The 21,395-nt window shown below is 44.6% G+C and overlaps 2 protein-coding genes across 8 annotated transcripts in view; both read right to left on the bottom strand.

Moving 5' to 3' along the window:
• The window catches only part of LOC130385354 (complement receptor type 2-like), a 28,594-nt gene extending 20,836 nt beyond the window's left edge, over positions 1-7,758 (bottom strand). The window contains exons 1-7 of one of the 2 annotated variants that reach the window (XM_056593835.1): positions 7,469-7,758; positions 7,189-7,371; positions 6,168-6,353; positions 5,899-5,995; positions 5,679-5,752; positions 5,268-5,441; positions 3,000-3,179 (exon numbers count right to left, since the gene is read on the bottom strand). In XM_056593835.1, the coding sequence (XP_056449810.1) occupies positions 3,000-3,179; positions 5,268-5,441; positions 5,679-5,752; positions 5,899-5,995; positions 6,168-6,353; positions 7,189-7,371; positions 7,469-7,532 (958 nt within the window). In that variant the 5' untranslated portion in view covers positions 7,533-7,758. The remainder of the gene's footprint in view (positions 1-2,999; positions 3,180-5,267; positions 5,442-5,678; positions 5,753-5,898; positions 5,996-6,167; positions 6,354-7,188; positions 7,372-7,468) is intronic. The other variant, XM_056593825.1, reaches the window with a different exon arrangement.
• Positions 7,759-8,459: 701 nt separating this feature from the next.
• On the bottom strand, positions 8,460-21,395 carry LOC130385359 (6-phosphofructo-2-kinase/fructose-2,6-bisphosphatase 2-like). 6 transcript variants are annotated; one of them, XM_056593872.1, is made up of 16 exons: positions 20,930-21,395; positions 20,596-20,740; positions 19,591-19,716; positions 18,992-19,088; positions 18,601-18,667; positions 18,444-18,518; positions 18,211-18,267; positions 17,979-18,103; positions 16,949-17,156; positions 15,539-15,685; positions 14,939-15,043; positions 14,005-14,134; positions 13,090-13,152; positions 12,909-12,973; positions 12,195-12,368; positions 8,460-10,916 (listed from the first exon to the last, which is right to left on the bottom strand). In XM_056593872.1, exons 2-16 carry the CDS (start codon positions 20,684-20,686, stop codon positions 10,839-10,841), a joined length of 1,608 nt encoding a protein of 535 aa, XP_056449847.1. In that variant the 5' UTR covers positions 20,687-20,740; positions 20,930-21,395; the 3' UTR covers positions 8,460-10,838. The 6 variants fall into 6 exon arrangements, with proteins under 6 accessions (XP_056449847.1, XP_056449831.1, XP_056449854.1 ...); XM_056593856.1 differs by having other exon boundaries at positions 20,596-20,736; XM_056593879.1 differs by having other exon boundaries at positions 20,596-20,736; positions 21,158-21,395.

Here is a 21,395-nt window from a genome sequence, read left to right as displayed (position 1 = left end):
CTTCACAGCGTTTATTTTTGGCTGACGGGCTGGTCCTACATCTGGCTGCTTGCGGGTTGTTTCTGGGGCTGACTGCTTGCGGGTTGTTCCTGGGGCTGGCTGCTTGCGGGTTGGTCCTGGGGCTGGCTGCTTGCGGGATGGTCCTGGGGCTGGCTGCTTGCGGGTTGGTCCTGGGGCTGGCTGCTTGCGGGTTGTTCCTGGGGCTGGCTGCTTGCGGGTTGGTCCTGGGGCTGGCTGCTCGCGGGTTGGTCCTGGGGCTGGCTGCTCGCGGGCTGGTACTGGGGTTGGCTGCTCGCGGGCTGGTCCTGGCTGCTCACGGGATGTTCCTGGGGCTGACTGCTTGCGGGTTGTTCCTGGGGCTGGCTGCTTGCGGGTTGTTCCTGGGGCTGGCTGCTTGCGGGTTGGTCCTGGGGCTGGCTGCTTGCGGGATGGTCCTGGGGCTGGCTGCTTGCGGGTTGGTCCTGGGGCTGGCTGCTTGCGGGTTGTTCCTGGGGCTGGCTGCTTGCGGGCTGGTCCTGGCTGCTTGCGGGTTGTTTCTGGGGCTGACTGCTTGCGGGTTGTTCCTGGGGCTGGCTGCTTGCGGGTTGGTCCTGGGGCTGGCTGCTTGCGGGATGGTCCTGGGGCTGGCTGCTTGCGGGTTGGTCCTGGGGCTGGCTGCTTGCGGGTTGTTCCTGGGTTTGCTTGCGGGTTGTTTCCAAAAAAATAATTATTTGTATCACTTTTATAAAGCTAAAAACTGAAAATGGGTCCCACAGACCCGAACACCTTATAAGGGTTAAGAGGCAGCTGGCAGTGTCTCTAGAATGATTGGCTCTAAAACCAAATTGCATGGGATGCAGTGAGAAGGGGCTGTTGTTTAAATGGGAAATGAGTTGTTCTGCTACCCACTTCTCTGCGACCTTGGACACCACGGGCAAGATGCTGATTGGCCTGTAATTACAAATAGCCTGAGAATCGCCTGACTTAAAAATAGGTGATACAACGGCTGTCTTCCAAACCTTTGGGAATACCCCTTGTGAGATTGACAGATTGATGATCTGTGTAATGGGGGGTGCCAATACATCTTTAAGGTGTTTGAGCATGGCTGAGTCCATACCATAAACATCTTTTGCGGTGGAATGTTTGAGGGAATTTACGAGCATTTGAACTTTACTGTCTGTGATGCAATTGATGTTAAAAATCATATGATACATATTATCACGGCCAAAAGCTGTGTGCGCCTCCAGACGATATATGAATCACATACGACTGCGTCGGGTTCTCCGACGTCTCTGGTTCTTCCACTTCCACATCAATCTGAAGTAGACTGAACCACGTGCTGCCCGCTGCCAGGCGGTGGTGCTTCGTGGCGGTGGTTCCTAGCGGCAGCGGGCGGTGGGCAGCATGTCGCAGTTCATGTACTTCAGGGAGTCAAAGCCAAAGTTCCTTTCCCCCAATTCCTTCTCAACCAGGGCTGAGATAACCCCAACTACTGTCTCATTGTGGAAATACCAGAGAAAAGAACCAACGTGTTATGCACCATAACACCAAACCCACCGCTGCCATCCCCCCCACTTCCCTCATCACGTGCCTGGATGAGATCCGGAGCTGGTTGAGCAGGAACTTCCTGAAACTCAATGGAAACAAGACCGAGGCCCTGCTCATCGGATCCAAATCCACCCTCACTAAATCACAACACACCCCAGCTCCACTCATAATTATCGATGGATTCCCAGTACCCTTCTCCTCCAAAGTCAAGAGCCTCGGCGTCATCCTGGACAACACCCTCTCATTCGCACCCCATATTCACAACATCACCCGGACTGCATTCTTCCACCTCCGCAACATCGCCAGACTCCGCCCATCACTGACCCAATCCAGCACTGAAATCCTAGTTCACTCATTTGTCACATCACGCATAGACTACTGCAACGCCCTCCTCACCGGACTCCCCACCAAACTCATCAACAGACTGCAGATCATTCAGAACTCAGCCGCCCGGATCATCACCCGCACCAAATCATCTGACCACATCACCCCTGTCCTCATTCAACTTCACTGGCTCCCAGTACACTACCGCATCCAATACAAAACCCTACTCCTCACCTACAAAGCTCTCCACAACCTAGCCCCCAGTTATCTCTGCGACCTCCTCCAAGAATACACTCCCTCCCGCTCCCTCCGCTCAACCTCTGCTGGACTACTATGTATCCCCACATCACGACTCACTTCAATGGGTGCCCGGTCATTCAGCTGTTCAGCACCCAGGCTCTGGAACTCCCTCCCCCCACACATAAAACAGTCAGACACCATTACAACCTTCAAGTCACAACTCAAAACTCACCTGTTCAAACTCGCACACAACGTCTAACTGATCACTGTTTTGTTTGTTTTTTGTTTTGTTTTGTCTTGTTTTTGTTTTATTTATTTCTTATTGCTTATGTTTATTTATTTATTTATTTATTTATTTTTTCCACAATGTCTTGTTTTTTAAAAAATGTATGATGACTATATGCTCTGTAAGGTGACCTTGGGTGTTTTGAAAGGCGCCTCTAAATTAAATGTATTATTATTATTATTATTATAACAGCAACAGCAGAACGGTTATCAGAATAACAAAGGAGTGTACAACACTTGCGATACAGTGTGTTTAATCACACACACACACACATGTGGCGCTCGCACGGTCGTAGCTCTTTGTCTTATTGGCGGGCCAAATTCTCTGGGCGGGCAAGGCAGAGGGGAGGTAATTTGGGGAGGTAATTTGACCCCTTATGACGTAATTTTCCCCCTTATGACGTAATTTGGCCCCTTATGACGACATATGGGGCCACATTCCAAATCAGCGCGCTTGAGCTTCCATTTTTCGAAAGGCGAGCAGGATGCCTAGTGCTTGTTTTACAACAAACGCAAATTTTAGCCAGTGGGGGACGATAGGCAGGCTAGGGGAACTCATATTAATGTTAGAAAACCTCATAAAGTGAGATTTTCATGCCATGAAACCTTTAAGTTTTACTTACAAATGCATTGGGGAAGAGCGGGGGTCCATCTCCCCTCCAGGCTACAGGACACGGAGGACTGGCCCTCCAGAACGTAGCCAGGGTCGCATGAGAAGGTCATCGAGGCCCTGTACCTAAACGGTGGGCGCCACGACCCTGACAGGGACGAGTGCGGCACGTTTGGACGAGGACATTCAACATCTGTAAGGAAAAAGAAATTCATCTGGTCACTCGGTCGTATTCTTAGCACAAATTGTATTGATTAACATTTATACAATATGTTTTAAATGGCAAATAATAATACTTTTAAGCACTTTTCATTAAAGGGATACTTCACCGACACAGAACCGCCGTTCTATCATTATAAAATCTCTATTATAATATAATATTTATATATCAGTCTAGCCCAGTCTTCCCTTGGCCCAGCTGCCCTCCTTACATTTCTCCTGACCTGACGTCAAATGACGCGTTTGACGTCATGTCAGTAGAAATTTGTTTGATGGCTAAAACCATGGACCTATTAAAGAAGGCTAGAAGGGCCGAGGACTACATACCACCAGCTCACGTACGAGATGACAAAATCACAAAATTCCACCATGTTTCTTCACCGTTTAGCTAGAGAACTAGACCGACACAAACCTCCGAACATGGCAGAAGCTAATTTGCAATGGGAGTCCAGATTGAACTGCAACTTCAGATTGATGTGGAAGGACCAGAGACATCGGGAACCCGACGCAGTCGTTTTTTCATAATATCATCTCAAACTACTCCGTCGGGTTCACCGACGTCTCTGGTTCTTCCATGCCTCTGGTTCTTCCACATTAAAGGTTGTATCAGCGATTCTGGTTGCCCTGACTTCCGTTGCGAGATTCCAAACAAACAGAGCCAGCTAGCCCCTCCCTCCCGTGTTTGAAAATGATCATGGACACGCATTTTCATGAACGTGCATGACCATGAACGCGCAACACATACGACACTCGAAGGGTCGCATAGCCCAGGCACGAGCGCAAAACACCACAACACCCACCCCTTTTCTGTGATTGGTTGGAACACTGTTTATTTTGATTTTGAGGTGTTGGTAGTACCATTTGTTTTTGTGTGCGATCTCGGAGCCTAGGCTGCCTAGAGAGACACGTTTTTTTGCAGCCTGCTTATGGGACGGGCAGCTTGCGGATCGTGAGGAAAAAGCTGATGAATGTGATACTTTATGTTTCAATCAGAATCGCTGATACAACCTTCAATCTGAAGTAGACTGAACTGCGACATGGAGGAGAAAGGGTTTGAGGCCCGCGATTGTGGAACGCGATTGTCTTCCGCCGGAGCCCCGCTGTCGTGGTGAAGCGGGCAGCGGGGCTCCAGCGGGAGACAATCGCGGGCAACAATCCCTTTCTCCTCCATGTCGCGGTTCGCAGTTCCACATCAATCTGAAGTTGCAGTTCTTCAAAGCCAACGTCTCTTCCCCCAATTCGTTCTCTACATTCCGCACCTATGAATTGATACCGACGCCCGATCCGCACACGAAGGATGATTTTAAACATTGGGTCGAACACCGGGGAATTATACTATCTGGTGTTTGGCGTGGTGCTTTAGATTGCTGTGCAAAAAATCATCCACTGTGGACGGTTGTAGTTTACTCGTTTGCTGCTGAATAACATCTCCAGCCCCGGAAAAGTCTCACTCACAATCGCAAAACCCGTGACCAACCCGCGCTGTTCAGGCGTCCGACCCGACCAGCACCCGTGTCCCGACACAGTACCTACATTATTTTTCCCCTGTTTCATCGAAATTGTGCGGTTCACCCGTCGGGTACCCGAACCCGTGCAGGACTCTGGCCGACGTAACATAGCAGCTGATTGGCTGCTATGTTACGTCCCCCAGGGAGTGAACGAAGATTGGCTGCTATGTTACATCCCCCAGGGAGTGAACGCTGATTGGCTGTTATGTTACGTCCCTCAGGGAGTGAACGCTGATTGGCTGTTATGTTATGCTGATTGGCATTGTGGGAGTTGTCGTCTTCAATCCGCAAGCGCCAAAATGTCACTGTCTCCCTTTCCTTGGTCAAGGGGGCACAACATTTGAAATTGATGCTACTATTCGACTTTCAATACAGATTCATGTCTCCACCGGTGAAGTATTCCTTTAAGGTTATCCCGTAGTAATGCATAAGGCTTAAATATGACATACTAGGAAAGCTAAAGCAACAATATACTTACTAGTTCCTAACTAAACCTAAATCAAATAATGGATTAAAATGATCTTTGTTCTCATGGGGGGGATGTGGAGTGGTACCTTTGCAGACGGGAGGGGGGGCACTCCAGGTCGCGTTCTCGCTGCACGAGATGGCCTTCTGGCCCACAAGAGTGCCCTGACGGCAGCGGAACATCAGGACCTGTCTGTACGTGTACGAGGCCTTCCAGGGGCCCAATGTCTCTGTGTTGGTCTTTGGTTTGGTACACTGCACGGCTAGGGGACGCACGACACCACACACACACGTGTGCGCAAACACACACACACACACACACACACACACACACACACACACACACACACACACACACACACACACACACACACACACACACACACACACACACACACACACACACACACACACAGAGATGAAACGAAGGCTGCAGAAATACAAACAATACCAAAAAGGTTCTGGAAGGTGACCTTACTGCGTATTGGGGTGACACTGACCTTCACAAAAGGCTGGACGTCCATCCCAACCACCACTCAAGCAGGTCCTGTTGGCCTTTCCCACCAGCAAGTATCTGGTAATGGTGCGCGGGAAGCCGTTACAGCTACAGATTATATTACACTCTTTCTCCATACATCACAAAATAATCAAATGGCTCATTTGAATGACACACACACACGTGCACGCAGTCTTGCACGCACGCACGCACACACCTCTTACCCCTTGGCACAGACTGTTGTGGCTGTATGTCCAAATTCTACTCCAGTATAGATGACCTCTCCGTTCAGGATCTCTCCAGCAGAGCCACATGAACTGCCTGGTGTGAAAGATGAAATCATCAATCTGGTGGTCAGGACCCTCATAAACATCTACCTCTGTTGAATGCGATACTGGAGTTATTTATGTAATAATTAATGATGAATTCACCTATAAACTATAGGCTACGGTAGGTTGTTCAAATAAGGTTGAAACCACAGAGAATTTCTTACGTTCACATTTTATGGTTAAAGGCGACCATGTAAATGTTTTAGGTAAACATCTTCGGTGTCGATTGCCCCCGGACAGAGCATATCCAACGGCACACGAGTAGCGGATTTTGACTCCAGGGGCGAAGCTGGTCTCTTTGTTTTCAAGGTAGGCATTGGCATCGGTGCTAACTGGCCTACCGCAGACCCCTGGAAAGGAAGAAAACGTGCTTTCAATTAAAATAGCATGTTTGTAATGTTTGTTCTTTTGACAATATGTATTTGTTAATTTATGTTTCAACCAAACAAATATGAATAGTAGCAACAATTTGGGCTATACCTATACCAGTGAGGAGTATGAAACACTCTTTTAAAAAACTAAATCAGCTGTAAATGGAAAGTATTTAGAAATGTTTCTTTCTGACAAAACAATATTACTTTGAATCATTACAAATGTAACTCACAATAAGTGCAACAATGAAGATGAATATAAAACTCGAAAAATGCAGATATTATCCACTAAAAAAATGTAAAGTATCATTGTCATAATCATAATAGAGTATTATAGTGTGTTTACTTTTGTTTTGGATATTCTGGGTAGGCGTAGCAGAATCGAAATGACTCACCCCTGTTGGCCCCTTGACCGGTTTCCTACTCCCTACTGCCCTGGCCCAGCTCTGTACGGACACTATCTATCATTTATGTATATATTTGTATAGTTCGTATTCAATAGTAGACCATGTAATAGGCTACGAAATGAAAGCGCTGACTGATACATACATCTAATAGACAAGAGTACCGGCCAATAGAAAATCGTGGGAGCGTTACCTTAAAAAATAAATAAATAAAATAAAGGGCTTTATTGTTCCACGTTCACAACGGAGATTACAAAAAGGGGGTGGGTCATTTAAACGAGGACTGTGCAAATCGAAATTTGAAGCAGTCGTAATATAAAACAGCCTACTGACGCACGCACTTATGCAATACTATTTCAATGTCACGAAAGAACATAACAAGATACATTTGGGGAAGGTGAGCTACTCACGGCGGCACTTCGTCCACTGCCCCTCCAGACACCTCAGGACCCCCTTGGTCGTCTGTGTAGTTGAGCAGTCGTACAGCTCCTCTTCATTGGTCACGGCGCTCGTCTCTTTGTAGTTGTTGGCAGTTACCTTTGTGAACTCACCATTTTGCCTATTTTCACAAGCGTTTCCTTGTTTTCGACGTGCTGTTAAATAAAGAGAAAGTTAAGTAGATTTTTTTAAAAACGTTCAAGTTTTTAAAAACTCCGAAGCAATTGAGCGGTTGGGGGAGGGCTAAATTACCTGCAGCGTGGATCGAAAGCGCAAGAAACAAGAGCATCCCCACCTTCATCATCATCGGTGCCATGTTGCTCTGTCGAAGGATACATCTTCACTATAAGGTCGAGTATAAGTAGTGGGAGGTGTCCGGGAGCCCAAACACATTGGAAACAGGGTGTAGGCCTATTGTTTAGCCATTGGTATTTGGATTCATTTAAATTAATTTGAAAATAATAATACTCTACTTTTCGGAACATTACGTTGAAAAGGAAGAGATAAATACCACTGGGGGGTCTGCCGTTAGGAGGAGACCGGGACACCTTCAGTGATGTAAGCAAGATCATAATAGAGATTGTGTGAAAGTGTATTCTTTTTCAATTCTTTTTTTTCATATTTGAGACATGACTAACAGTCATTGGGCTCGTTTTACCAAAATGTTAGGTTATTCAAGTTTACATTCCCTAAACCTAAAGGTTTGGCATGACGTAAAAAAACGTTTTTCCCATGCTCTTGTCAGGCTGTTGTGTAAGCTTACATTTGGGTGGGGCTCGGTACTACTCATGCCTCAGAATCAGGAAGCCTACATTTGCTAACCACAACTGTTCCTGTCTGATCATAGCTTCTCAGAACAGATAATGTATTCCGCTCTCCTTCTTCACTTGCAAAAATCTGTGTGACGTAACGATATATATATATATGTATATACCAGCCCATGGCAGCGGACCGGGGTCTCCGTCCTCAGGTCGTGACAGAGATCTAGAGGAGGCCAGGCGCAGAGGGACCTGTTTGGCGTCCTCTTTCCCCCCAGTAGCCCCCTTGCGGCCTCTGATGGACAGAGCGCGCTACGACTGGTCGGGCCTGATCCTGGTGGCCCTCTGCGAGCAGTGGTGAGTGGAGCTATGCAGCCGGGGTGTTGGGCCCCAGGGGGTACGACGTCGACCCCCCCGACCACAGAGACGTGCTCCCGCCAGCGCACGTCCCCAGACCTGTTTTCAAACAATACAATTCAATTCAAAAAACCTTATTTATCCAGAGGGGCGATTTCTGAAGCTACCAGACAGTAGAGATGGGGTGGCCGCGTGCCAGACACAGAAATATACACAGCAGTGACCAAAAGTGGCTCTGAAAGTCTTAAATCATAAAATCTTAAAAGGTAGTGGAAAGCACAATGGCTGTGGAAAGGGGGGGGGGGGGTCGTACTGTGAAGGACCATTAGATGTGGTGATCGCACCCAGGTGAAGGAGAAAGAGGGGGCCGCCTGGAGTTTAGTAGGCAAACAGCCTACTAAACAGCCTACAGTGTGAAGGTTGCCTTCATATATCACCTACCAGAGAACAGCAGTTCGAAGGCCTTGTGTAGGACATGGGGGGGTGTAGGATGGAGTGGGCTGACTGAAGCGTTTGCTGGCCAGGCAGTGAGGTCAGAGACCCAAGGGCTGGCCTATTTGAACGTGTTTCTTGTTTTGGATTGTAAGACATTAGAACCAGAAGATGAAGAAAACGAGAACATGATCGTGCTTGAGGATTGAGGGCATTTCTGTTTACCCCCAAGGAGTTTAGCTCCTCAGGAAATATTAACGCTGTTGGCACTTTTTGATGATTATATCCGTGTTTGCTTCAAAAGGCAACAATGATCCAGGACAGTGGTGTCAAGGTATTTACACTGGTTCCTCATGAAATTTGTGGCAATTCTCTGGATAGTCTGGTCAAACGGATCCATAATCAGGATCCTTCCCAGTACCCTTGATAGGGAGGAGGAAGGCCGCCTTGCTCACACTACATGCGTCCGTTGGCGTATGGCGAGGGCGTGTCTGACGTATAGGAGATCAGTCTTTGTAGAGTTATACTGCAGCCAATCAAATCGCTCTACAAAGCCGATGTGTGGATATTAATACAAAAGAGGACACAAACAGCAGGTGACTAAAAACAATTATCCTATTACTCACCATTTCTTTAAAAATATATAACGGACAGATTTTTCTTGCTTCTTCCTGCTTGTTATTGCAAAATGGATCCAGGAAAGTGTGTTTGCATAACCGCGATCTGATTGGCCGACGGATCCGGCGCTGCCTGAAAAGTTGAACATTTCTCAACTTTTTGACGCAGGCCACGTAGCCAAATGGACGGACGGAGGTAGTGTGAACAAGCCCTTGCAGAGATTTCAGCTTGCCAAGAGGCCCTCTGCAAAGGGGCGACCAAGGGAGCTGCTTTCTTCTCTTAGCCCACTGGTGTGATTCCAAGTAGTATTCCTTTGGATTAGATGATACAAAGTCAAACAATTTTGAGTGTTTTCAAAGTTCCTCCTGATTTTTTTTGATTAGTATCAACTTATAATTAGCATCGCTTCTGAGACCAGGAAGAGTTGGAATGCTAAACAGAATGCTGCCAAATATCTCAAGTTGTTTGGCTCATATCAGCTCTTCATACCAAAGACTTCTGAGCCGATTCTAAAAATATATAGTCTATAAATTTGCTTGTATTGCTAAAACTGATGTTGCTAGAAAATAGTTTTAGGACCCATTTGAGAATAGTTATTTGATGGCAAGTGCTTAACTGTTTTTAATTTTGATGTTTTTAAACCCTCTTTGTCCAGAAGGAAAGGAATTTCCTGTTATGATAAAGGCTCTAAAAAGACAAAGCCGTTTCAAACTTCATTTAACTATCTACATCAATAACGTATCATGGAAAATGGACAGATATTAACATCTTCTAGATCAGATTACCTATGCCATAAAGTCTGATAACATTGAATCATTAATGTCACAAATGAACACTTATTGCAAAACTGTATAGAATAAACAACCAGGCATCAATGAGAAAAACATTTGACAAAAAACCAGTGGTGTTACATTTTTCCATATTAGGTTTTTATACAAAACTACAAGTTCCCCTAAATATGTACATTATGAATCTGAAGCAAAATACATTTTACATTTCAGATTGCTAAAATCATTGTTCACCTTCAAACAATGGAAAAAAAGACAGAAAAGGAATTTTAATCTGCAGCAAACCAAGGCTGTGTGAGGCTTTCCTTGAACAATCAGCCGTTGAACGGCACAAGGCACAGATTTGACATGATTAACAAGTGGTTCAGCGATTACAGTGAAGCTTAGCCCACCATTCAGACCACATTTAAAACATAATAAATTAACCTCATTCGTTCACTTCATTATTTATACGATTCATACCTGCTGTTTTTAGACACTTACTCTCATTCGCTCATCTAATTCGCTCATCAATCTAACACAACAACAACAACAACTATGGCAACGCAGAAGGCAAGACCCGGTCAACACCCCCCCTCCCTCCCTCCCTCCTCAGTTCTAAAATAGACGTGACCTTAAATGGCTGATTTGAGCTAGATGAATACCCAAGATACAAGATGAGAACCATTATCATGCTAGAGGTTTTTCTAACATCTTATTCCGCACTCCGTCGCCTGCTTCTGCTGGGCCGAAGCCATTCAGATTGTCCTGTGTTTGGGGGAGATGAAGGAGAGAAAGAAAGAGAGAGCAAGATGAAGCAGATGTTTTGGTTGGCTGCGCCTGGGTTAATATTGTGAAGTGGGAGCTTCCAGAGCCATGTGGAAACCATCGGTCTGGTATTCCGCTTGTCTTCTTTGTCTTTAATACTAGGCGCTGGTTCCCCTGAACTACCATTTGACCGCCCCGATATTTTTGATTGTTTCTTGTCATAGACAAAGATAACGTTGTGCTGCACTGCTGCAAGAGTCTGTGGTAGACTACTCAACTTGAAGAAAAGTCTTGCCCAATAAGCTTCTCAAAATAGTTTAAATACATGCTGCAAAGGCCTCGAGTTCAATTATGTATTTAACTATTGGGTATAATGCGTGAGCTACATTTTTGGCCTTGTTCACACTGCAAGCCTTTATGCTTAATTCAGATTAATGCTCTGATCAGACGGTTGGGAAGTACATGTTGTATTATAAATGTAGCCAATTTTAGATTTGAGATTGACATTATGACCAGATGGCCAAGGGCTACACAGTGAAGGCCGAACACGTAGGAGGCCTGATGCTGTATTCTACTGACGACCTCGCTGGTATCAATGATTATATTCTGCACAATCAGTGAACAGGCAAAACAATCCCAAGAAGGAACAGTATTTTCCTGTAGACGGGTTGTACAAAACTAGTACAAATTTACACGACAAGAAAATGAAGTACTGTCATCACAGTTGCCCATAATAAGCATTGCCTTAAAATAACTAGTTATTGCTGCAAATGAATAATAGTTGAGTCTACTGTGGATCTCATTATTAGTCTGGAGGAAAGGTGCGGCCTTGCAGCTACAACGGGGATCATGTTTACAGCATCATTTTAATTTCTGAACGTTCAGAACAAGAACAAGTGTAAACTTTGGAAATCAAAGTCATGGAAGGGCGGACAATGCTGAAACTTTACAAAAAGTATTCAGATTTTGTATAAATTTACCAGCAGTCAAAATGACCCCCTCATGGCAGTTCAGGTGTTTAACAAGTGTTACTACTTAGAAAGTGACTTTGGTTGATGTACGGTTATTAGAAAGGAGAATGTTTACATGAAATTTGTGTTTGTAGTACCTAGTCTATTTGGTCCAACATCTTGATGGCGGGTGAAAAGGTCTATTCTACCAAGACTCTATACCTCAAACCTTTTTTTCCCCCTCAACAATGTTCGACATAATTCTTTCATAACATAAACACAACATTTTCAAACATTAATGTGACTTAGAAGCCAGAAGCGCTGGTACCTCAGAGGCTTCGGAGAAATGCATGCTGGGAAGAGTAGGAGCCTGGGCCCGTCTGAGCGGGGGGTTACCAACGCTGTACATGCGAGGTCGCTTCACTTGGTCCTGGCTTGACAGCGGTGTGAAGCTGTTCCGCCGGGAGGAGGTCGTCGGCACGCCATCTGGTTGACCCTTGACCTATTTAGAAAAAGATCCATGAATAAATGTTCCAAAATTATCTCAGTTGTTTTTGTACGTTTATCGGTTTGTTTGCTGGGAACTCTGATGAGCCGTGGACTGTGTCAGACTATGACTTTGCGTGTGAAAGAGATGAGAGCAAAGAAAACAACCACTGACAAGCAACCCATTTTATCAGAGAGGACACTATGGTACAACTACCAGTATCTCCAGCCAAATAGGGACACAACAAGTCTAACCTCATTCCAATATGTCTCTGACGCCAGTTCAGACTCAACAAGATGCCCATGTTATTGGGCACGTGTGATTTAAAGAGGGAACTTTCTGTGGACGCTGCCAGGCCCTCAGGGTTTTAATGTTGACCACATCTGATGTGGGGGTGGGGGATCAGGCCCATACTTCTAAGTAGTGGACGGATGGGACACATCACGCAGATGTCCACAGCCCCTTCCCCTCAAAAGGTATGTAGTGAAATGGAACGGAAAAGTTGCAGGAGACGGAGCACAGCAGTATTATGCATAAATACAAGGGCCCACTTACTAAAGGTCTGTCTCTGTGCGTGTTAACAGCCTCCACCTTCAAGTCAAACTGTTCCACTTCACAACCTGCAACAACATGGTACAGAGGGAAAATAAATCAAAACCCAAAGTACATCCCAACCAAACAAATGATCAAACAGCTGACGATGCAATAGGCTTTTGCCCCGGAGTGAATCTCCTACCGTAGGCCACGGGGGTGAGCTTCAGGACGGTGTGCAGAGGGCACTTCAGGTAGGGCAGATCATCTGGGGCAACAAAGGGTTGTAATCAGAGTGTGGACTCGTAATGCAGAAGTGACTCATGTAAGGCAAGTACGAGCAAATATAGTGTCTGTTGGTTGTTTGGGGCAGTTCAGATGTTCAGAGAGTTGGTGTGTGTGTTTCAGTTTGGAGAATCTATATTGGTTTATGGAATATGTCAAAGTTAATAGTACAATGTTAATATATGTATACTGTATATAGTTTTTTGGCAAGAAAGAAAGAAAATTGTATTGATATTGAACCTTTACAAAGCAAAAGCACATTTCTGAATGGCTGCCTACAGGTTTACGAAAGTACATCAAAGTAGCATAATGGAATATGATGGCAGCATGGCAGTCACATTATTGCAATAATATAACAGTACACCACCAGGAAGCGCCAGAGCAAGAGCCCTCGCAGGTCTATTTCTCCCCCAACCTCACAGTATCAAACGCCAAACCTCAATATAAACAAAATAACATTATAGCAGAATATGAACCATTTAATTTGTTCTTTCTTGTTTTGTTTTTTTTGTATCTGAATGTTCCCCCACAACTTACAAATACCCTGTATTCAGTAGAATTCCAGATGTTGGAAATACGAAGGTGGGATGTGTGCAATGCCTGTGTAGGCGAATCTTTCCAGGGAGCAGTCTGAGCTCTTGGTAAACACCACTCCCTGCAACGTCATGGTTAACCTCAGTCTGGGTTTATCTTTAAATAGCCAGCAGCGTCAACACTTGTTTCCTGCAATCATCCACCCATCCATGACTTAGACTCTTCCTGGGTGTGTTTATTGACAAATAAATGTCGGGCTTATGTTTTTCCTACACTGTAATTAATGTTTTTCGTGTTTTACCAGCGCTCTTGTCCAAGAAGTAGGCCAGGAGACAGCGCATGACGGCCTGGTGGCAGATGACAAGGACGTTCCCCTGTCTCTCCAGCTCCATGATAACCGGCTCCAGCCGCTGCACCAGATCCTGGTAGGACTGCACACACACCAGGGGGAGGGGGAGGCCACGTTAATTAAGTACTGTCATTAAGTTCATCCACAATAGCAGCGCTGCTAAAACTGAAGTAATTGTGTTGTGAACTTTATATGTGCAAATATAAACACAAAAAATAAGAAATGTTTTGGTTAACACAATACCAAATTAGGCCCAGCATTGTTAAATATTTAATTAAGTCAATAAAACTCCAAGGGTGTGTATTATTTACAATAGCTGGACTTCAATAACAGGAAGCCTTTTAACAGTTCCATCGCAATGCGTTCAGTTCAAGGACAACATTACCAAAAATGGCCTATACAACTATCTAACAGATGTGTCCTTGTCAAGGCAAAAACAATATGCAATAGGGCTTGTATATCAGAATGCATCATGGGATTTTTGTTTGCATATTGAGAGGACAAACATAACAATGACCTCCTACGATGACATTCCTTTCACGATTATTTCCTCAACAATTCCCAAAAAAACATTACTACCAACACAACAACTTACGTTCCAGTGCTCCTATGCTTCAAAAATGGAGGGGATCATTACGACATAACGTTACGATGTACAAGCCCTATATGCTCCAAACTTTTGCGGCTGCAAGCAACCTCGGGTTCGCCATCACCGCCCGTCGTAAGTTATTTTCAAACTATGGGGTCATTGGTTCTTGACCTATTCCTAACACATGTGTACTTATCTGAATTATACTGGACTGAATGATGATAAATATCTGACTGTATAATTTACAACGACAGAGAGTTTGAAAACAGTCAAGGCCCTTGGGACAGAAAGGCCCACCTCTCCTCCGGGGTAGCGGTAGAAGTACTTGTCCAGATCCCTCATGGCAAACTCCTCTGGGTGCTTCTCCTTGATCATCTCGTAGGTCATGTCTTCACACACACCCTGAACGCACACAAACACACATACACACACGATGAGTACAATAATGCTGAATCAGTATGAATGAACCAATCAGGGCTAGTTTTGTAGCTACCGATCAGGGAAATGCTCTCCAAAGTCAAGGTCCCAATTGGTTTTCTATGCCCAGCCACGCTGTTATGCCCGTGCACGATTGACCATCGTATGGTTGGCAAATTCTGTAATCTCCTTGAGAAATAATGCAGATAGCTCCTTTAATGAGCAGGTAATGAGCCGGTGGTGGTAAGGGCCAAATCCTCAAGGATGCTTATGAGGATGCTTAAATGTATTTATTGTATGTCGCTTTGGATAAAAGCGTCTGCTAAATGCCCTAAATGTAAATGCTTATACGCAGACTTAAAAAACATTATGCCCAATTTAAGTAATTACAATTTTGCTTCCAGCACAATTATCATCGAATGTTTCCAGGCTCCGACCTGCCCCCCCCCCCCCCCCCCCCCCCCCCCCCCCCCCACGTACGGCGTCTATTTCGTTCAGGATCTTCCACTGTTCGTAGGGCACGCCCAGCTCCTCGGCGGTCTGGATGGTTCTCCTTAGCTGGCTGGTCCACACCTTCAGGTCAGAGAGGTGGTGCTCCTCCACAAAGCCATGCAGCGCCCCCGCAAACTGACGGAGACACAGGGAGCAACGTGAGCTGTACAGGCTAAAGACGGCTGTGTCTCTCTGAAATAAACATAGATGATGGGGAAGTCTTATAGAGTATCATTTAAACCTCTTCCTTCCGAGAGGACCCGTATACGAGTCACCCTACTCCCTACTAAGAGCAAAGGGGCCGCAATGCCTTTAAACATGGGGGAAAAATGTATGTGAAGCACCCCTAGAACTACAACATTCTAAATGATGTATCTATTAAACCAACACAAATCCAACCCTAAGCAAAATAATGCATTTAATGTTTCAGAACTTTGCAAGTGCACATGCAACCCAATAGGGACCATTTTCCTTTCTACACAAACATATACGAGTGCTTAGACCCCACTGATTTCAACATATCACTCCACTTCTAATTGGCTGTTTCCGCCGTAATCCCCCCAAGCTAGTCAGTCCCCCCACACTACGAGAGTCCGTCCCATTTCTCAAAACATCTTCGCCCTCCCAAGGCAAAATCTTGTTTCTTGAGACCCCAAACACTTTAACCAAAGCTGAGGTCAGCCCTGTTGACTGAGTCAGGCCGACTCCTTATTGGCTAAAGAGAGGGTTTCACAGGAAATGGGTAAATTGTTTTTATTGTCTTTATCGCCATCTAGTGACTGTATGTTGCAATTGCAATGGTTTGGCTTTATTCCCGTTAAATTGTTTTCACCCTGACCTTTCAATGGAGGGCTCAAATAGGTTCTTGATATTTCCCCTTTTTTGTGTCTCATCATGTTTATATTGTTATTGTTGCATTGGTTTGGATTGGATTTCCTGCCAATATTTGGAAACTCTGCCTAAACGTATCTCTAAACAAACCTCGAGTTGAATAAAATAATCAAATCTTGACCCAGGTACTCTTCCTGGGTCAAGACATTGTGGTATGGCCCGATAGTATTATAGTACTCCCAACTGAGAATGGACTAGGTGGTATTCACTCTAAAAAATGACATTTATTTCAGGCGGCAATTCAATCTTCCATTTATGCTGTGTACTAGCTTGTTTTTGAGTGAGAATATCGGAAGATCTGAGAACACCTGGTCAATAGTTATATTTGACGGTTTCCGTTAATGTTGGATTCTCAGATTCTGAATCATTAAAATGGTCAGTCGTTTATGACATCAACACAAACACCCTTGAAACGTTAATCAACCAACCAGGCTCAAGCATAAGACAACGCTGTGGCTATAACTCTATCCAAGTAATCCTCCATGATTAAGCGAGACCGGTAGCCACCTGCTTGCCGCGCCCAGAGAGCTCAGAGTCGCCCCCGATGCGGCCGTCCACGTTGTGGCTGCTCTCGCCGTGGCGACACAGGTAGATGGAGTGGGAGTGGACGTGGATGTTCATGAGGTAGTACACGATCTTGCTCTGGATGTAGTCCTTCACCCGGTTCACCAGGAAGCGGCGGCCCACGTCGATCACCTGGATGAACGAGCGGTCCCTGGGGAGAACCAGCAGGGGGCGATGGTCAGGCATTATATGGTATACATATCTGTACGTCCTGTAGTCATCATCTCTAGAGTAAGAAACAGCCATGCTGTCAATATATGTAGGCTCATTTGTGTTTTTATTCATGCTTTCACTTTGAGTCATGTTTTTACCTTTAATGCTTATTTTCTTTTACAGTTTTTATCCTCACATTCTGGTCAGGTTGTTACAGTTCTTAGTCATTTACAGTGATTTTCTTCTAATCTCTTTCTTTGCTTCCTTCTTATTGCCATGCAATATGAATAATGAAAACCTGTTTAGAAAGGTTAGATTACTATTATTAAAATACTATCTCAAATCAAAATTTGCAATTTAGCAACCTGCCAGTTTGCCGAAACTAGTATTGTAAATTAATTGCCTCCACCTATTGGAAGAATCGTGTAAACGCAGGTTCTCATCAAACATTGAAAGATAACAAGTATTTACAACAGATGTAACATCCACTACAGAATATGTGGCAAACAAACAACGTCCAGGTGAGATGCTGGTATTATTTTATTATCTCCCAATAAGTAGAGTTAACCACCCCTAATAGCTTCTATAAAAAATGTTTGCATCTTTTCAAGCTAAAGTTGAAATTTGATTGAGTTTCCTAAACCTTGTGGCACATACAGTATTCACACGCAGATTTATACCTCAACTCAATTATGGCATTTGAGCCTGATCTGCGACACAACTCCTAACCACCGCTATGAGAAATAGTGATATGTAGGTTCATGACCATCGCCATGTAACGACATGTGTTTCAGGAGTAGGCGAGCCATCATGAACCTACTTGTCATGTTCATCAGGATCCAAGGGCTGGTAGGTCACTTTGTAGCACTCGATTCTCTTAAGGAAATCTTCCATGACGCTCTCTCGGTTCCTCTCGGGGTAGTCTGGGCTGGACACTTTCACGTCCTGGAATGGAGACATTTTGTATTTGTGTTTACATACAACAGTTCATAAGCATTCGCTCGACTGGAAGTTTGTTTTAATATAGAGCCTACAGATTATATTGGATTTACCATAATATTTGTGGCAATGACGTCTGGGTCGTCACAGACAGACTCCACAAAAAACACCTGAAATACAATAAAAAAATAATTTATGAATTATAGCCCAAAAGAGCTCAATTACATAACAACACTCCTTTTAATTAATCTATCAAATTAGCATAGATATATCAAAATCATTTCTGGAAGACACACTGTCAAGACTTTAAAGTCAATCCAAGTATAACAAATATCATGTAACTTACTTTGTAAGAATTATCTATTGCAAAATTTAGAATCATTTCCCGCCTTTCCCTGGTTGTGTTGGTCGCATCGAACACCTTCATTAAAAAAAAAAAAACATTAAAATAAATGGATCACTTATTAAATTGGAAACAACATGCGTCTGACATTTTGTCTTACTGCAATCTGTCCTCCCTCGTCGTTGAGATAGGCTTTGACATCCTGAAGGGCCACCTGAGCACAATGTCTACAAGGAGGACATGAACCCATCAATTACCCATTTACACATCATACATCAAAGAAATGTCATCAGAGAGCAGACTGTTCTCATTAGAACAAGGATACACCATCTGTATTGTATTGATTGAAAAGATACAAAACATCCAGCAATAACAAATGATTTGCTAATCAGGTTAAACGTCAACTAGGCTTCATGATCAGGATTTGGGCTTGTGAATGGACTACTTCCTGCACGGCTAGTTAGCTGTAGCTGACAGAATGCTATGGATAATCCGCTGTGTACGCAACATCTTGAACATGACAAACTGATCCAGCAGAGCGATGTACCTACTTTCTAATTAACATGGCCTCTTTGTTATCATGTCTGAAGAAGTCGTAGGACTTGTACGACTTCACCGCTTCCCTCCTATAAACTCCAAGATTGAACACTGGAAGAGAGAGGAGCAAGAACATTACAGTGGTATAAATGTTCCTGCACCGAGCCACCATGTCACCTTTCTTTTTCTGTCAAACCAGTTTTCCACCATGGGTTGACACACACAACACACATTCCAAAAGTCTAAAGAATATTTACCTTGAAGCAAGTGTGTGGAGTCTAGATATTGCTCTCAGGCAAGAAAACATGATCTTCCAAAGGATCAAGTTTCTCGTGATTGAAAATGGATTTCATCATTGGTCCAACAATTTATAATCCAAAATTAAATCTGATCAAAACCTGCAGCCACTGGGCTGGTTCGGTGTATTGTTCTGCTGCCTCTAGGCCATTAACCTCTTTTCAGGAACTTATGAATAATGTATTGCGAGAACTGCGACAACAGGTGGTGTGCACTCAAACGACCACCATGTGTTTAGTCCCACCAGCACTGATGTTTGGCTCATACTAACCCTTGTGTTTGGCCCCACTAGCCCTGAGGTTGGGCTCTTACTAACCCTTGGTCGGTACTCCTATCCAATTGAGGTAGCGTGTCAGTTTCTTGGAGATGTAGGTTTTCCCCCGGGCCGGTAAACCGATCATCACGATCACCGTCGGTGAATTGGTCATGTAGGAGGCCCACGCTGCCAGTTGTGTACACAACATAGGTGTGTACACACACACACACACACACACACACACACACACACACACACACACACACACACACACACACACACACACACACACACACACACACACACACACACACACACACACACACACACACACAGAAGCACATCACGACAGTATTAACTTGATTGTCAAGGACATTTCAACATGACGATTCAGCATAACTTTCCCATCGACATGTAGCATAATGTTTATCAATACAATTTAATCTTCATTACTTTACAATAAAGCATAATTTGCCGAAGATAAAGACCAATGCATCGATTCAACAGATTCATTATTTGGAAGGATTATAGCCTTTTTCGAGAAAATATTTCCATGAAGACATTTGACTACGCACTTGTAAGAATGGCTGAACCAAATATTGTGGTGTGTTTGCTTAGTAAGATTGTAAGGAACAGCCAATAGATTTAAAGTCAGGTACTACCTAAGAGGAAGTTTGCAGGCATTTCGTCCTTGAACATTGTTTCTGGGGGCTGCTGCCTAGCAACCATATTTGTTAATCCATTGTCCCCTCTTAAAATGGAATGGAAAATAATGGCTGGGATTTTTCACGACAAAACATCTGTGAATTCTTTCTTTCTTGACAAGAACAGGCTTGCCCATAGATTTTACTTCTGTAGATTAACTTTTGTTGACAATAGCGAAGATAAACATTTTTCGAATTCCTCTGGGAAGGTTCAAGTGCTTCTTGAACATCACACTGAGTCACTGAGTCACTCACTCACTCACTCACTCACTCACTTACTCATTCAAGTCGAAGACAGGGTGCAGAGTCTGCATACATGTTTGTGTACCAGGTCAAAATCTGATTGCAGGTTTATACTCACAACATTTTTTCTCATTGGGCCTGAGCTCAGTCTTCTTGACTTCAGCGGAGATATCCACTGCTGGCGCGGATCTGTTCTGACTAGAAGCCATGCTCACTTCGTCCTTGTCCCGACCTGGTCACTGCTGGCAGTTGGTCGCTGCTGGCTGGGTATTAGGGGTCAGGTGTCACTAGTCAGTGAGGTCAGCGTCACCCTGCCGGGTCGTGCACGGTGATCTCCCGCATCAAGTTCCTACTAGTTTTATTCTAACCATCGATCTTGAGCCTGAGCCACGACCGCTACTAACCCATCATCAGTATCACGTATAGGAAAAACATTTCGACCAATATATTACCATTGAATCGTTTGAATAAAGCTTATCAATGGCATGGGGAAGCCAAATAAATATCCAATTTGCTAATAACATCCGAGGTTGGACCATCGGTGCCACCAGAGAGGCAGTGTTGGCCTATGGAACCACTCGCGATGGAGCATCAGCATCGGTACTTCAACATCATCATCATACCGCAGTAACGCAAACTTGCGCGAAGCTATGATTTCTATCAGGATTGGCTTTAGTTACCGAAGAGTGCGCAGGTGCAGGTGTTGGTTCCACTCCTTTTCTTTGTAACTATGATATTCAAGCGCAATCGCCTGGATATCGCTGCCTTCGGTGTTGCCAGATTGTGCCAGAAATGTTGCCGGATTTCCGGGCCAATCTGGCAACACATGTTGGGAAGTGTTGCCAGATTGGGCGGGAAATCAGGGCCAATCTGGCAACACTGCTCTGTCTTCCCCTTCGGTGTTTTGCTCCTCCCCGA

Source organism: Gadus chalcogrammus, chromosome 1, assembly GCF_026213295.1.
Source record: "Gadus chalcogrammus isolate NIFS_2021 chromosome 1, NIFS_Gcha_1.0, whole genome shotgun sequence".
Classification (NCBI taxonomy): Eukaryota; Metazoa; Chordata; class Actinopteri; order Gadiformes; family Gadidae; genus Gadus; species Gadus chalcogrammus.
This window is presented reverse-complemented; position numbering and strand designations above follow the sequence as displayed.